The sequence below is a fragment of the Glycine soja genome, chromosome 16, assembly GCF_004193775.1.
Source record: "Glycine soja cultivar W05 chromosome 16, ASM419377v2, whole genome shotgun sequence".
In the NCBI taxonomy this organism is placed as follows: domain Eukaryota; kingdom Viridiplantae; phylum Streptophyta; class Magnoliopsida; order Fabales; family Fabaceae; genus Glycine; species Glycine soja.
Window position 1 is genome coordinate 35,051,256 of NC_041017.1, and position 18,242 is coordinate 35,069,497.

The 18,242-nt window shown below is 31.0% G+C and overlaps 1 protein-coding gene across 1 annotated transcript; it reads left to right on the plus strand.

Moving 5' to 3' along the window:
- The first annotated feature begins 8,583 nt into the window (after positions 1-8,583).
- Positions 8,584-12,947, plus strand: LOC114390525. The gene is made up of 2 exons (XM_028351275.1): positions 8,584-9,064; positions 11,170-12,947. Exons 1-2 carry the CDS (start codon positions 8,927-8,929, stop codon positions 12,577-12,579), a joined length of 1,548 nt encoding a protein of 515 aa, XP_028207076.1. The 5' UTR covers positions 8,584-8,926; the 3' UTR covers positions 12,580-12,947.
- The last annotated feature ends 5,295 nt before the right edge of the window (positions 12,948-18,242 follow it).

The window sequence follows — 18,242 nt, forward strand, 5'->3', positions numbered from 1 at the left end:
CACCATAATCTATATAAAAAATCTGATTAACCACTAAAAGTATTGAGTTAGTATAACTCAAATCAATTACTTCGTTAGTTTTAAAAAAGAATATAGATAAAGTATAAAGAATTATTGGATTGTTATATATATCCACTTAACTATGCCCAGTGGTGTGAAAAAGTGAAAAATCCTTGTGAGCCATTCACATATAAAGTAGATGAATCACACTGAAGTTGACGTTAAAAGAACAATCTTTTGGGTATTTCTTTTTTAATCTTTTCTGTTCGGTTAGTGGTTAGCTGAGTATCTTTGAGCTAATCATCCACATCTAAGAATAATTATAGGTTCAATTATGTAGCATTCAACCTTTTGATGTCGCGGACATGGTTAAAAAGTGGAGTTAAGTTAATAAAAGTAGCTTTTTGCTAGTGTTTTAGAAAAGATAGAGAATAAGGGCAATAGAAAAAAGAGGGTGTTAGGATATCAATATCAATGTGGAGTGAAGGATAATGTGAGTAATTGAGTGAAGGGGAACCAACCGAGGAAGTCTAAAAAAGAGAGAGATGCTTTAAGGGAATGTCACAATCTCTCTCTCTCTCTCTTTTTCACACACACACACACGAGGGCAATGCACGAAAACCCATTCACATATGTCACCAAAATGCTAGTGGATTCCGCACACGTGCACGCCAACTTTCACAATAGGGTTGGAGCTTCTCTAATCTTTATGTTTCTTTTTTCTTTTTAATTCACAACCACATCATTTCTGTAATTTGAATATAGATAACATTACTTCTGTCACTTAATAAATAAAATAGTATTCTTTATATAAGTTTAAATTATTTTTTTCTCTAATTTATTTTTAACATTTGATTTCATCCTTTATTTTTCTTTGTTCAATTTGATTATCTAATTTTTAAAACTAGTTCAATTTGATCTTGTCATCTAAATTAATTTAAATATTCATGTTATCTAAATTTGATTTTGTTGTCTAAATGTGTGTTTTGTGGTGATTTAAAATCACCACTAAGTGGTTTTAAACAATTATAAAGTGTGATTTCTTAATACCATTGGTTCAATTTAAATTATAGGTTCAAATTGAATAAAAAAATTAAAAGATGAAATCAAATCTAAAAATATAAATCAAAAGAACAATAAATTAATTTAACCTTCATATAATCCTTTTCATACATTAATTATGAAATTGATGGATTGAATTGATGTATTTTATTTTTAAGAAATTAAAATAGTGTTCACCTCAATTTAGACTTAATTACCTCTTGTGGAGAGGTTAGGATGAACAGAGACTAGTGGAAATGAATATATAAGAAATGTGAGGGCAAAAGTAAAAACAATTCATGATCTCAATTTAGACTTAATTACCCCTCTTATTAATTATTATTACAAGTAAGGTTATAATAAGTCTTGAAGAAATAATAGAAGTTTGGAACATAGTTATTTAGACAAATTAAAATGATATTTTTCTTATTGGATAAGACAATTATGTACCTAAGGGTTGTCTATGGTGATTGTTCATGGATAATTGACTTTGGGCCATCTTTTCATGTGAGCTCATAATTCTTCTCAGACTTCTCAAATTCTTTTCAAATCACGTCACAAGTAAAGATTGTTGGCCGAAGCGAAGAGCATCTAAGGGGGTTGTTGATAAGGTGGTTTTTTTTTAACGTAAAAAGTTTAATGTATTGTAACTTTTAATCAAATAATGAAAAAATCTCAAAATTTCAAGTGTGACTTCAGGATTGGTCATAGGTCGTGTTGATGATCCAAAGAGTATAAATTCTATTACACTTTTATCTAACCTTATTTTTTAAAATATATATTGAATTGTTTGCTTATGTATTCTCTAGTATTTATTTTTAAATCAACTCAATTCGAGTTTTAAAGAATTATATTGTTCAAAATTTAATTAATGGATTTTGTTGTTGCAAAGTGAATGTAACAAGTTTCTTAGAATAAAGAAAATAACACTTGTAATGCTCGGAAGAGAAGAGAGAGAAGAATATCAAAGAGATATATCTCTTATGACAAATATCATTGGAAAAATAATAACATTGTATTTTTATCCTTTTACATATTAGAGGGTTTTTTTTTTTTTTTTGAATTAGGCTTTGGAATTTTTCTTTCTCACATTGAGATATTTTTCATGTTAACGTTTCACTGTATTTTTTAATTTCTTATTTTACATCTCCGAATCCATTTAATTTCCATTTTATGTCACACGCAAAGAAAAATTTCTTGATTGTACTATATCATCGTTTGAAATAATCCAATAATCTTAGATAATCCTACCTTTTCCCAATAATATTAGTCAATTGGTGATGGTTATCTTGCAAAATATATATATATATATATATATATATATATATATATATATATATATATATATATATATATATATATATATATATATATATATATATATATATATATTTGTAAGCCTGTTGGTGTATCTTGTCTCATACATCTCGTGCGGGCAAGTTGAAATAAAATTCTTTTTTGGCTTTTAAAAAAATATTATTAGGAGGTTGCGATAGTAACAGTGATAATGATAATGTGTATAGAGATAATAGTAATAGTAAAAAGGATGACGGTCAAATGTAAGAAGTTTATATTTTTTTAAAACTAAAAATCAAATTTATAAAATCTTTTTTTGAAAACAAATGTAAAACCATTTTGAAAATGAATTAAAAATTATTCCAATTCTATTTTAACAAACTCATTTTATTTTCAAAATTACATTTTATTTCCATGTCGTCAAATATTGTAACCCACATTCATCTCTAGTAATTTGACAACAATAGCATCCTACATTGAATGACAAAACTCATGAGACACAATCATCCAAGTGGACCTTCGATAGTAAATGGTTGTCATCCTCATATTCCATGAGAAATAAATATGGAGCCAATAAATCTATCAACTCTTTTATAAACATTAATATGTTGTTCCGAAGGATTTTGTTCCAAAAAGAAAATAATAGGAGGTGGTGGTGCCACAATTATATATCACTACCTTATTCGATGGTTCACTAGGTGAAGACCGTAGCTCTATCACCATTGTAGAACAAAATGAAATACTATCATTTTATCGATGTTTTAAAACTCTTGACTGAACTGATTGGTTGAATTGGTTTAATTGAAAATCAAACTTATGATCGATCCGATTAACTTTTTATATCAGAATTGCGTATGACTCGCTCGATTCGGCTTCAAACTAGGCAAAATCGATCACTCAACTAGATTTGGAGTTAACAAAATGTCTTCCTCTTCACATGTTGCATCATCCAAAAAAAAAGTTTTCTTTACACTATCCAATGTGCACACTCAACTGGCATAGTTTACTATGCAATTTCATTGGTTGAATTTTCATATGCTCAAAGTGATAAAATTTTCATGCGCAGTGAGTGATCGTGTTGAAATTTGAAATGAGGAAAGTACATTTTAAATTTGAAAATAGGAAACAAATTGACACGAGAGAATGTTTAAATCCATGTTTATGAAGTATGTAAAAGGTTTTTAATCATTTTCAAATAATCATATTAATTCAACCGTAAGTGAGAAAACTTATTCATATAAAATGCCTATCATATAAAATTAATATATTTAATGTATACTGGTTCATATGATTCAAGTAGTGACTTGCTATCTTCGTAGAGGGTGCCAGTCATTTCTCCTCAGATTGGCTGATAAGAGAGTATTTGACTTTTTATGAAGTTGAGGCTGAAATGTTGTATGATTTTCTATATTCTTAGTTGTACGTGAAACCTTTTATGTTTACTAGTAAAGGTTCGTGTAAAGGTTATTGTGTTTTGAAGTATGACTGGATTGGTTTTAAAGTACTACTTGTAAGATTACAATTTGTATTGCATGTTTTCCATCAAACTAATTAAACATGTCTTATGTTTAGTTTATTTTTTAAAGAAATCTTACTTTAGCTTTTTAAAAATTAAAAAAACTAGTGACTTGGCTATCCCAACTGAATCAATAACTAGTTTGATTCTAAAAAATATTGTTAATTATTTTAATACTGAACTAGATTTCATTCATTTACTTGATATTGGATTGTTGATGACCAAGAAGAGACATAAATCACATGTCATTAGTTGACAATCGTTAAATATGTCAGTTAATTAATACTATTAACTTACACATGAATCTTGATCGATTGTTTTGCAGCACCTTTATTCTTTACTTATGTCGTGTATTGCAAATCGTACTGAACAAATAATAACATGTAAGGTTACTCATATGTTAGCAAATTTAGACAAATTAAAGATAATAAGGTTTTTGACCAAAAAAAAAACATCATGATTGAATCAAATGCTAGGATCACAAAATCAGTCATATATATCAGAATGAAACATATTATTACAAAACAACATTTCTTAAATGGTGGGGCCTAATGATAGAATTGAAGCAAGATCATTATAATCTTCATTCAACTCTGATGTGACATGGATAACCTAACTAGGATAAGATTTTGCAACCCCAAGGTGTATAATTCACAAGATAATAAATATACTTGCAACAGTGAGATTATTTATTTGAAAAGCAAATAATGCATAGTTATAGTTATAGCTACTTGTATAAATATTAAAACTTGCATTAATTGTCAAATTGTAATTAATAAAAAGAGTTAAGCAGAAATTAAAATCTATTACCATAACTGTAATTATTATTATTATTATTATTATTATTATTATTATTATTATTATTATTATTATTATTATTATTATTATTATTTCTTTCACAACTCCATAACTTTAAATTGCCATAAATTGGCATCTCTGAACGTTTTGCATAAATGATAATTTGACAATTTTAAGTTAAAAACGGAATATATTGTAATTTCACAAACATGAAACATGTTAGTGTTGGTAGGTTTGCTTTCTACAAACACTTAGACAAAGGAATCATCTTTAAATTTTAATTTTTGATTCTTTCATTTGTCTTAATCCAATGCCTATGCTTAAAAGAATACAATAAAATGTTGTAATATGAGAGACAAACAAATCTAAATATTTATCCCTTATTAGTAAACTAATTTTTTTTAAAGACTGTTTACTTTCAAATATATATATATATATATATATATATATATATATATATATATATATAACATTTTTCTGATGATTGCATTATAGATGTACAATGTTTATTAACTTTGTCGATAATTCTTAATTAATTAAAAAATCTAACTAACTTTATTTTCTTCCGCAATCATGTTTTTTCATTCCGAAAATTTAAACATAAAACTTTACTTTTTAAGACATCCGAATTCAATTTCATATTACATCCATTTCAAAAAATTTCTTCAATTAAAGGTGTATTAGTATGCGAGAAATATTTACCACAATCCTACATTCACACCATATTATTCTTTGATTGTTTTTTTTACAGAATATTCTTTAAATTAATCATTGAAGAAAATAATTCTAAAAACATATATACTATCGGTTAAATTAATTTTTAAATAATTCAAAATGTATTATAAGTCTCTCTATCTCTATATTATATATCAAATTAACCCTAATGTTAAAAATTTAAAAGCAAAGCAAAGAAGTGTATATTTGAAAATTAATTAAAACAATAAAATCCATCCAAATTTTTTTTTAAATTACATTATTTAAAAACTAATACAACCCAACATTATATTTTACAGAAGTTTGAATTTCACAACGTTTGTCTCTCTCTCTCTCAAACTTGGCTGTTATTACTTATTAGATCATGACTGAGTCAGATGCAGTCAACAAATAATCTGAATACACAGTCTACTGAATTAATGCTCCTGATTCTCCTGATCAGAAAAGTTCCACCGGAAGCATGTGGTCCTGGCCACACAATGACTGTCACAAGTGTCACGTGAATGCTCAGAAAAAAGCAACAACATAAAACAACAAGAACAACCGAGTGCAGTGAATCACGTGTGTCTCACACCACCCTTAATAGCCGCATCATTTCATGCATGCCTTTTTCACTGAGTGGCACAAAAGGGTAATTTCCACTCAAAGGAAAAGGTTAGTTCTGTAAATTCAAACCCCCATTCACGTTTCACAGGCTGCGCTGTCATCATTATTATTTTTATCCCTAACTTGCTCCTGCTAGATCTTAATTATTAAGGAATCTTAGTTGCATGAAACGTATCATGTGATAATAGTTAGTTATTAATGTTTAGTACTACAAATTCTTAAATCTCCTCATTTCAACTTCCACTTGTCGCGGAGATTAAGATCTAATTAATATAATACTATAGCCACGTGAAGATGTGAAACTACAAGTGGCTTAAACCTAAACAAATGATTTTTTTTTTTTTTTCTGTAGTTTTCAATCTTCCATTGTTATAAGAATTTCAAAGTTTGAGCAAGCAATCCATTTCCATTTATATCTATATATATAAATATAAAAGAGAATATTTCTTGTTAGTGAGTTGGCAAGAGTAAATTACAAATAAATGGAATTGTTAAAAGTTAGTGAAAGATGGAGATATTCAAACCAATTTGAGTATGCCCTACATCCCAAATTAACTTGATTCTGTTGCGGTTCACAAAAATTAACTATTCGTTTTGGGACATGAAGAAAAATAATTAACGTTTTACGTACTTTGGGAATGTCTCAGTTATGATAGACAAGTTCAAACAAAAATAATAAAATACTTAATATTACTACTAAGTTGAAGGGTTTGAAACTTGAAAGACAAATTTTTCTGTATGGATCAAAGAGCTATCTTAAAAATTTATAGTGTAAGGTGTAAGGAAATGATTTTATATTAAAAAGACTCCATTGACTAAATTTTATAGTTTTACACAAATTCACTTTTATTTTTTGATTTAAGTGCTTTTATGTTTACTGATGTTTTGATAGGCTCTACATCTTTTGGAATCTGAAATCTTTATTTTTATTTGATATAAATGAATATAATTAATAAAATAGGACTACAATGATTTAAACATATATTGTAATTATAATGTGAAAATTTATGAATGTTTAAAATCTTTGATATTGCGAGAAAAAATGAATCATATATTAGATAATGATGTAATTTTTTTTAAAATTCATTAATATATTTTCCGACTCAATGTTTAAATAACTAATTCTATCTTATTTATGAAACTTTGTTCATTCACTTTTTATTGATACATATTAACCCTCAATCTATATGGTTATCTACATATAATCGCTTTTAATAATGCTCTTTTCAGAGATAGGATAAGATGATAACTGGTCATGCATACGTATGAATTCAACTTAGCAATGCTATATCTATCTTCCATATAAAAAAAAAAAAAAAACTATATCTATCCTACAGCTCATAATTCTGTATAGGAAAATGATGTTATTAATGAACAACTCTAGCCATGTGTTTACATCCTTAGAAAAAAGCAGAAAAAAAGATAAAAATTGACAAGTGACGCAATGAAAATAAAGAGAAAAAATGAATATCAATTTAGCATTTTACCGCATATTCAAATCAAACTTTCAACAGTTCAATAAAAGATTTACCTGATTTTTATGTATAACATAATTTCTTTCAATTTAGTTATATAACATAACATTATATATCATTTTATTAATATACTTTTTTTTTCTGTTTTTTTTATGCAGTTATATATAAAATGAAAGAGATCAAAATAATGTAAAAAATAAAATAAAATATTAGATACAGTTTTATTAAACTTTGATAAATAAAACTGTAATTTGTTTTATGCAAAATTCTCATCAGTTTTAATTTATATTCCTTTTTAATTTCCACAAATATCCTTCAAAGCCAATCCATTGTATACTACAAACGTATTACGTATGCAATCAAATAAAGTATTCTAGAATTCCAGAAAAAATGAAATGAAATATTCTAAAATACTAAAAAGCTTTCCTTTATTACGTAATTCACCAAATAAAATATTTGAAAAATATTCAACTCTTACACGTCAAAATATTAAAAAAAATCTACTTATAAATATGGTCAACAAATAAGTATATAAAATCATCAACCTTACAAATTTTCATATTTCAAAAAAATTAATCTTCGATCAAACAAACTTAAGATATCCTGATGAACACCTAAAAAACTTAAAAAAATTCTTACTTTTACAAAACAATATTATAATTTCCCACATCATAATTTTTATACAAGTGCGACATTAAAATTTATTTATTTTTTACTATGATTCATACTATACAAAATTCTTAACTCGACACTTTAATTTCTTTCATTTGAATACAATGCTATTAATATAGAATATTCATTTTTAATAAGATTTTTTAAAATATTTTTTTATCTACAAGCTTAAACTAGATCTTTTTAAATAAAATTTAAAAAGATAAAGTCCAATGGATTAACTATTTGTTATTTAAGGATTTTCAGATTTGAACACTAGTCATATTCTCTCCCAAAAAGCAAGTAAATAATAATAATTTATCAAAAAAGTCTAGTTTAATTGAGGATGGGTGAGTTTTGTAAATTTTTTAATATCATAATTTATTCTTAATAATAATAATTAGATAAGTGAGGTGGCAATAGTTTGGCGCAAAAATGGAGGTAACCGGAGGATATAGACTGCAGGGGAAGTGAACCAAGACACAAACATAACACAAGAAGAGAGAGAAAGAAAGAATGAATGAATAAATAATCATGCACTCTCTTTCTATTCTTCTTCTTTCTATCATAACATAACTATGATATCAACACCATATAATAATTAATAGCAATAATTTAGTAATACTCTCTTCATTGTCAATTCCATCTTCACTTCACTTCACTTCTCTGTTCTGTTGAATATTCAATCATTCGCAAAACGCATACTTTTCTCTTCATTCTCAGCTTTTTTCTTTCATTTTTAATTCTCCGTTTTCCAAATCCATGATTGCATCTCGCCGCTGCGAAACCGTTCCGCCACCGTCGATTCCCGATCTCCGGTGACCCGAAAATGCTCCCTTTCGCGCATCCGAATCCCACCATGGGAAGCCGCAACAACAACAACAACAACGCCACCGCCGAGACGGTTTTCGCCGCCGCCAACGCCATCGTCGCCGCCGAATCCAGAGTCCAACCCACCGACGCGCCGGTGAGTTTCTCTCTCCTCCTTTTCTCTCTCTTGTTTGTGTCTGTGTACGTGCGCCTGATTCCTCGCTTTTTTTTCCTTTTCGATTTTCAAAATTCGATGCCGTTTTGGTTACCGAGAAAAGAAAACAACGTGCGAAAGGAGTAGGATCTTGTGTTCTGTGTTTGCTGTTTCGTGTTTTGTATTTTGTGTTTTTATGTTTCTCTCTTTTTCTGTTTTTTTTGGTTAATTTTTTTGTTTTGTTTTTTTTTTAAATTTCCATGATGGTGAAGGTCTGGTCTAGTCTTTTATTATTGGACTATATGGTGGTGGCGTTGAAAGGTTTGAAATTGTGAATCGCTTTTTCTTTTTCTGTTTTCGTTTTGTTTTGAACATCTCAAACTGTATCGTTTGTGGCTTTAAAAAGTGTAAAAAGAAGGGAACTTAGTAGTGTGGATCCTGGGGTGTCTCCCTTTTTTTTTTTTTTTAATTTATGAATTTATGTTTCGTAATTAATCAGAGACAAGGGTTTGCAAGTGAAGAAGCAAAAACAGCCTTGAATTTTTATTTTTTGTTTGCATAGTTTTTACTGTTTTCTGCCTTCTGTGTGTGCTATGATTAATTTACCTATCTATCAGAGGTTTAATATCATTATTTTTAGTACATAATATTTGTGTTAATTAACTCTTGAGCTATTTAATCTGCAGTTTAGTGTTCTGCAATTCAAGTTAATGTCCTCTTTGTAGTGCATGGTTAAGTGAGATACCATCTTTTGGGAGATAGTTTTGAGTTAACAACTTGACATGATGATGATTTCATAAACTTTCTTTCCTTGCAAATGATGAAAATTTTGGATTAAATTGAGAGCATTGTGCTTTGAGTTCTTCTGGCCTGTTATGTGGTTCTAACTCTAATGCGAATTAAAACTGATGAATTGATGATTATATTATCATGGGGACTGACTTCAGTTATCTACACATACTGTCTACAATCGGTCCGACAAACTGCTATTTTTATCATGTTGCTGACCTTCGATTGTGCTTTTAATAAGCTTTCCAGGTTTTATTATGGCTAGGTGCTTCTGGGTTACTCAAACTTACGTTTCAAAAACATATCAATTCAGTTAATTTGTGAGAATTTGGTCATTGGTCAATGTCTGAAATTGGCGGCGCTGTAAAACAAAATTGTCCTGCCGAGTAGCGACAATGGAATTTAGTTCTCATTGAATGCTATTTGCAAATAGGATGAGTTTGAAAATAGATTGTGGTGGTAATGATTGCTCCGGCAATGCATTTGGGTGATATTGGTGGTTTTTCTCCTTCTGTTAAAGGAAGGAAGTCATGCTTTTCGTGTCGCTATTCAGCAATGATTGTTCTGTCAATGTGATTGGCTGATATTGGCGGTTTTTTCCTCCTTCTGTTGAATGAATGAAATCATGCTTTTTGTGTCGCTATTCGGATTCTTTATATGTCTACTAGTGATGTTTCTTCATGCGATTTTTCCATGTACTATAAAAAATGTTATGCACTCATTTGAAATTTAAATGTTTGTTGATTCTTTTGATTTGATTGCTGACATATATTTTTCATATCTCTGGTGTAATTAGCTATGTCTGTCAAACAGTTGACAGACATAGAAAACTTAGACTTTTCTTCTTTTCTTTGCAATGGGTAGGCTGATGAATCAGTCTATATGCTTTAGTAGCACCCTGTCCTCGTTAGTGGCTATTGGAAATTGAAGACTGCTACAAAAGATTTTTTGAAGAAAGTCAATGTGTGTGTATGTTGATTAGCTATCAGAAATTAGATGTGCTTACTATGGAAACTAAAATTCTAATGGATATTCCATATCTGTGTAATATCTTTTGTTTTGGCCACACCACTCTTTTGTCCTTAAATATTGAACCACGTATAACTTAAACCTGAGAATTGGATAATGTGTAACAAAATTGCCAAAATGATAATAGTCACAGATCACGATATTTGGTGCTAATTTAGAGAAATTCAGCACTATTTTTGGTATATCCTAAAAATTTTCTCTGTAAATGGATTGATATTGCTAGTGACTGTGACTAATGTTTTGATTTTGTTACAACTTCTGATATATAAATTTTTTTTCACTAACTGCAGAAAAAACGTTGGGGAGGCTGCTGGAGCCAATATTGGTGTTTTGGATCTCGTAAGAGCAGTAAAAGCAGCAAGCGAATTGGCCATGCCGTCCTTGTTCCAGAACCTGCTGCTCCAACAGGTCCAGCTGCTGCTGCTACTGCAGCTGCACCAAATCCTTCAACCGCCATTGTAATGCCGTTCATTGCCCCTCCATCTTCTCCTGCATCTTTTCTCCAATCTGATCCACCATCTGGTATTCAATCACCACCTGGATTACTTTCACTCTCTGCTCTTGCGGCCAATGCTTACTCTTCTGGTGGTCCTGCAACCATGTTCACCATTGGTCCATATGCCTATGAGACCCAGTTAGTTTCTCCACCTGTATTTTCAGCCTTCACAACTGAACCATCCACTGCTCCATATACTCCCCCACCTGAATCTGTGCAGCAAACGACACCTTCGTCCCCTGACGTTCCATTTGCTCAATTGTTGGCATCTTCACTGGACCGGGCTCGCAAGTGTAATGGGCATCAGAAGTTTCCATTATACAATTATGAATTTCATCCTTATCAACAATATCCTGGAAGCCCAGGTGGCCAGCTCATATCACCCGGATCAGCATTTTCAACTTCTGGCACCTCAACCCCATTCCCTGATAGACCCCCTACTCTTGAATTCCCCAAAGGGGAAACACCAAAGATCTTGGGTGTTGAACACTTCTCCACCCGAAGATGGGGTTCTAGACTGGGATCTGGATCATTGACGCCAGACAGTGCATGGCAAGGTTCAAGACTAGGTTCGGGATCCTTGACTCCTGATGGTGTTGGGCTTGCTTCGCGATTAGGCTCTGGGTGTGTGACACCTGATGGTCTGGGGCAGGAATCCAGGTTAGGTTCTGGCTGTTTGACACCTGACAGTGCTGGGCCAACCAATCAAAACAACATCTCTGTGCAAAACCAGATTTCTAAGGAAGCAACTCTTGCAGATTCAGACAATGGACATCCAAGCAATGCAACATTGGTTGATCACAGAGTTTCATTTGAATTAACCGGGGAAGATGTTGCCCGGTGTCTTGCAAATAAAACTGGGGTATTGCTTCGAAACATGTCAGGGTCTTCACAAGGTATACTGACCAAAGACCCTGTTGACAGAGAAAGGGTGCAAATAGACACCAATAGTAGCTGTAACGCGTGTACAGAGAAAACTGACGATAAGCCTGACAATCCTGTAGGAAAAGGAGAGCAATGCCTTCACAAGCAAAATTCTGTAAATTCTTCCAAAGAATTCAATTTTGACAACAGGAAAGGTGATGTTTCTGTTACTACTGGCAGTGGCTATGAGTGGTGGACTAACAGGAAGGTTGCTGGGAAGGAAGGTAGATCAGCCAACAGCTGGGCTTTCTTCCCAATGTTACAGTCAGAAATGAATTGAGGTTTTAGTGTATTGCAACATGACTTAACCTGTATGGTATAAAAGCAAAAAGGATTTTCCATTTCTCTGCAGAACCTTTAGTATACTGAAATGTATATTTGAATATTTGAAGACCTTATCTTGAATGCTGCTGTTCATCATATACCTTTGAGGAAATTGTAGTAAATTGATGATTGGATAAGACTCAGATGAACCAACAGTTGTTATATTCCTTGAGGACCTAAAGTAGAATGCAAGGGGAGCATAGTGGTAGTAGGTAGGGACCAATAGTGGGTTATATTATATTTATATAATTGTGAAACATTACTTCTTGCATTTCATCCTTTCAAATATACAGAAATAGCAAAGTACAGGTATTTCGTGTTGTGGATTATTGTATCATTTCATATGCAATAATGAAAAAAAATTATATTATTTATTCTTTTTATTTTTATTATTCTACTTTTTGGGGGGCAATTGGATTTATAGAAAACCTGTACATTTGATGGGGTCTTAGTTGCATGCCTCTGCAATTGTTGCAAAGGTGGGGTAGTTTCAAAAATGCATGTGGTGCACATAGGTGGGTTCCCTATACAGCTATATGTTTCTACATGTTTACCTGTAGTTGTGCCTTCTAATTAATGCAATGCTTCAATGGGGGAGCTGCACTTCAGCTACCACAAACTTCGTACTCATCTGCCACTAACTGAGGCATGGTCCCCTTGCATGAATGTGCAGCAGCAGTTCAAAGGCTGCAACCAAGTCGTTCTGGCTCATCATATGCTGGCTGGTTCAGTTTGATTCCTCATTTCAGTTTTCAACCCAAAGGAAAAATAATAATAAAAATGGAAAAGAAAGAAAGAAAAGTGATTTGATTTTTTCATATCAGATGGTGGCAGAAGTGTATGTTTGTCATATGAGGGGGGACCCTTATAGTGCCATGCACTATGTTGTGTAGTGTTTGTCTTAGTTGTTTCTTCTTGTCTTGTTGTCTTGCTAAGTCCACCGATTAGTTCCCCCATTGGACAAAATGTTTCGCTTTCGGGTCCAACCCCCTTCAATCATAGGTGGGTGCCTTGCTTCATTCAACCACCTGCAGGATCAATTTTTTCTCTTGATCTTGTCCATAAAGGCAAAAGCTTTGTGGATTCACAAGGCATTGGATATAACCTCTAGTGGCAGTTAAAAACTAGTTAGATCATATGCAGTAGTATGTTTCTCAACTGAAAAATAGTGTTGCCATAACCTATTTTTAACCTTTGCCTAGATTACAGTACCTTTTGACACCTTTGCAAAATACCCTTTTGAAAATACACATAATTGAATAATTTTTTAGTAATATAATTATAATAAAATAAATAAGTAATTAACTTGTATTTAGTAGGTTGGAAATAAATTGAATACTCGCTTCAAATAATTATGTGTACATAAGTACTTATAGGGTTAACGTGTTTTTAGTTTCAATTTTTTAAAAAACAAAATTGGTTTTAGTTTTTGATTTTAAAACATCGGTTTCAATCTCTACTTTTTGAAATAACCAAACTTTGATAATAATAATAATAATAAAAATAAAACTTTGGATATTTTAGAAAATAAAAGTACATAAATTATTGGTTTTAAAATTTGAAATTTTTTAGAAACTAACAATAGCATTAACTCTTATTTATATTACAAATTTGTTGAGGTTGAAGTTTTTTTTTTTCCATGAAATTTCTTTATTCAAATTTACACAATTCTTTTTAAGGATAGGTTTGGTTGACAATAAAAAAAATGAAATTTAGAAGGAATTAAAAAAAAGAGAAAGAGGTGTGAAATCAGTGAAATTTCTCCTCAATTCATCTCCTTCCCTTCTTAGCAACCAAACCTACCCTAAGTGTTGTGGTGCTTCCATTCACCTGATCTTCTCCTAACAATTACAACTTTGGTTTTTCATCTGGGTTGCTCCAAACTCAATTTTGTGACATGTTTGATTAAACTCTAAGGAGGTGTGGGATCCACACTTTGAGTGAAAATTTTCCCTCAATTCATCTCTTTTCCTTCTTAGCCACCAAACCTATGGTGCTTTCATTCACCTGATTCATGATCTACTACTAACAATTACAGCTACGTTTGGTTTTTCACTTGGGGTGCTCCAAACTCAGTTTGGAGAGTAAACTCAATTTTATGACATATTTGATTATCCTGAAAAGTGCGTCAGCACATTAAAATTTTATTTGAAAACTTATTTTTCTAGAAGCAAAACTTGGGTTGCTTTTACAAACTCAATTTACAATCTTAATTTTAATCCAAACACGCCCTACGTTATTTACATAATTTGTAATTATAATTAAGATATTCAGTTGCTCTAAGGTGGGGTTTAATATGATTGTTGAACCTGAATCTGGAATTGCAACTATTTATTTATTTGTCATTCTCTTATCTCATTCTTTCGGACTTTTCCTTCTCTATTCGTGGGTGGGCCTTGCTGGTTCCGTTCACATCACAATACTTTGATAGGACTGTTAATTTGGGCCGGTCCATTTTGGTCAAGTAAGATAACAGATCAGGGTATATGAAATTAGGCAAAATTGATATTTTTGAAAACTAGTTTTTTCTTTTTCACACCCCACCTTTTTTTTTTACTTTTCAAACATTAGTTTCTGAAAAAAAAAAGAGGATTCAAAGAGAAAAGGGTGCGAAAAGAAGTTCCTCAAACTCTGTTGATTCATCCATAGACTTAGGTTTTAGTTGTTTAAAAGTTGGATTTCTTTTTACGAATTTTAATACATAAAATGAAAAGAAAAAAATCATACCATTGAAAATAAAAGTATTTTAAAACACTTTTGATTAAACCAAGTGATTAAACATAAGTAATTAATATGTTAAAGTTAAGGTAGAATGTTCAGACAGTATCTAAATTTGATCTTTGGTGGAACCAATTATTGATCAAGCTTTACTTATTTCCTGATTAAATTTTAAATTAGTTAGAATTTCTTTTCCCTAATGAATAGGAGAGTTAAAGACAAGACAGAAAAACTCTCAATTGAAATTCAAACATACATCTATAGTTGTTTGTTTTTCTCCTTTTTGGAACAGTCTTTGTGCATTAGATCTTGACCCTTATTAGTTTAAAAAATGAAAGTTAAGATTAATTTTGTCTTTTCAACTAAGAATAATTTTGTGGTTTGCATTTAAGTTAGGTGCAATTATTATTATTAATTTTAATTAAATTCAAATAAGATCGTTTTTATTCATAGAAATCGAATATAATACAAGAAAATTTACAATATTCATGCAATGGGCTTAATCAAGTTAACTAGACTCTCTTGATAAACAAGACCAACTCTACACTGTTTTAGGACCGGGGTAGAGGGATGTTGTTCCAAACTTCAAGGGTGAGGATGGAGAAGGAAGATGGTTTATGTTAAAAGAAATGGCGTAAAGGAAAAGCAGTGTTCCAAACTGGTGTTGTCAAAGCTAAAAGGCAAGTTGCACCCAAATTATGTAGGTACAAAATACACGCAAATAGTAGTATTATTATTTTTTGGTCCTTCCTAGTATCTATCCTCATAATGAGTGTGAGACTCATTGCATTGGAAGTAATGCCTTTCCTAACAATGTGTTATTGCTTGATGAAAAATTCGTATTGGAGAAGTTCTTCAATTTAATGCCTCTAGTTTGTTTATCACTCCATATGTTGATTTATTCTAATGGAGAGAGAATATGATTGAGAAAGGGTAAGACGCGTATAAACTCTTGTGGCGAAAACCAAAGAGAGACTAAACGGAATATTTATGTGTTTAGACAGATTAGGAGAATAGATTGAGTTGATCTATACGCAACAACATAATTGAGAGATAGAAAAATATTTCAAAATTATTATTTCCCCCCAGTAATTGCAACATTTCCACAATTTAGTTGTAGTATTAAGTCATGCGGTTTAAAGGTTTAACAATATTTTAACATATAATTATCAAAATGTTTAAAATATTACTATTTTTAAAATGTTGCTAATTAATTCACTAATTATTTGCAACTTCTAAAAAGATTCTTTATTATTTTGTTACAGGCGAAAAATGTTGTTAAGTTACTTTTTTGTGACCTTTGAATATATAGTTGTTTCTTCTAATGTTTTTAAGACGAATCAAAACACTCCAAATCAAGAAACTCTTACATGGACATCTAGCTAGAAAGATTTCAAACTGTACAAGTTATTTTCCAAAAGTAGGAATTCTATCAGCCGCACAAAGAAAATGTTACGTACGAAGGATATTATGTACTTTAGTATTTTATTATAGGCAAAATTACACTTTTGGTCCCTTAGTTTATCTCTAATTTCGGAGATTTGGTCCCCTTAAAATTTAATTCACAAATTTGGTCCTCCAGTTTTATAAATCCCTGCAAAATTGGTCCTGAAAGCCCGATTTGGACGTTGACCATTAACTTCAGACGTTGACTGCCGTGTGTCAATGTCACGTGTGACTTCCAGGTGTCAATGCCATGTGTCAACATCTGAGTGATTTCCTATAAATACTTCATTTTTTGTAGGTAAAATTGTATTTTTGGTCCCCCAGTTTTACTTCAATTTCGATTTTGGTCCCCTTATAATTTAATTCACACATTTGGTCCCCCAATTTTATAAATCCTTTTATAAATTCAGTCAAATTTCATTACTGGAGAAGTTGTATTTCAAATTTCAAACAAAAATACCATTGTCATACATAGGCCACTTAAACAGTCGTATACACATAATATTGCATGAAGGAGAAAAAAAAAAGAGAGGGTTATTACATAATCTGTTAAAGTAAGAGATCTGAAAATTTCAAACCCAGGTTGGGATTCATGCACCACTTTCCCAAGTTGAACAACCACAGAAGTGGGAGAGAGACAAAGAGTGGTTTTTCTCTGGGTTCCAAGTGAGTGAAAAACTTGCCATGAAAAAGAAGTGTAAGATTTATCAAGACCTACCATGTCTCTAGCACCAGTGGCTAAACCATTTAAAAGACCAATTTTGCAAGAACAATTTATAGAGAGATTTATAAAACCGGGGACCAAATGTGTGAATTAAACTATAGGGGAACCAAAATTAAAATTGGAGTAAAACTGGGAGACCAAAAGTGTAATTTTACCTAAAAAAATAAAACCTTTACAGGGAACCACTCAGACGTTGACACATGACATTGACACGTGGCAGTCAACGTCTAAGATTAACGATTAACGTTTAAATCGAACTTTCAAGACCAATTTTGCAGAAATTTATAAAATTGAGAATTAAATTTGTGAGTTAAATTATAGGAGGATCAAATCCGTAATTAGAGATAAAGTAAGAGACCAATTTTACAATTTTACCTTTTATTATATATGACAATATAGTTAGTGGCATAAGAAACTGTACTGTACTGTAATTTGAATAGTATTATCCACAACTACCATCTGCAAGCTCATAAACAGAACCTTTCGTATGGATATTTAATAGAGCTAGCTTTCACCTATATGAGGAATATATCAATGTTGGTTCATCAATTTCCTTGTGGCAATAATTTAACATTAATTTAATCTACAGTCAAAGTTGGTTATCCAAAGTCTATTATCCTTGTAACTTTATTAAAACCAACAATAGGCCCCTCCCTAGCTAGAGCCTAAATTTTTTTTCTTCTTTAATTAGTTTCTCTTCATACTAATGTTATATCCTTACCTTGATCAAC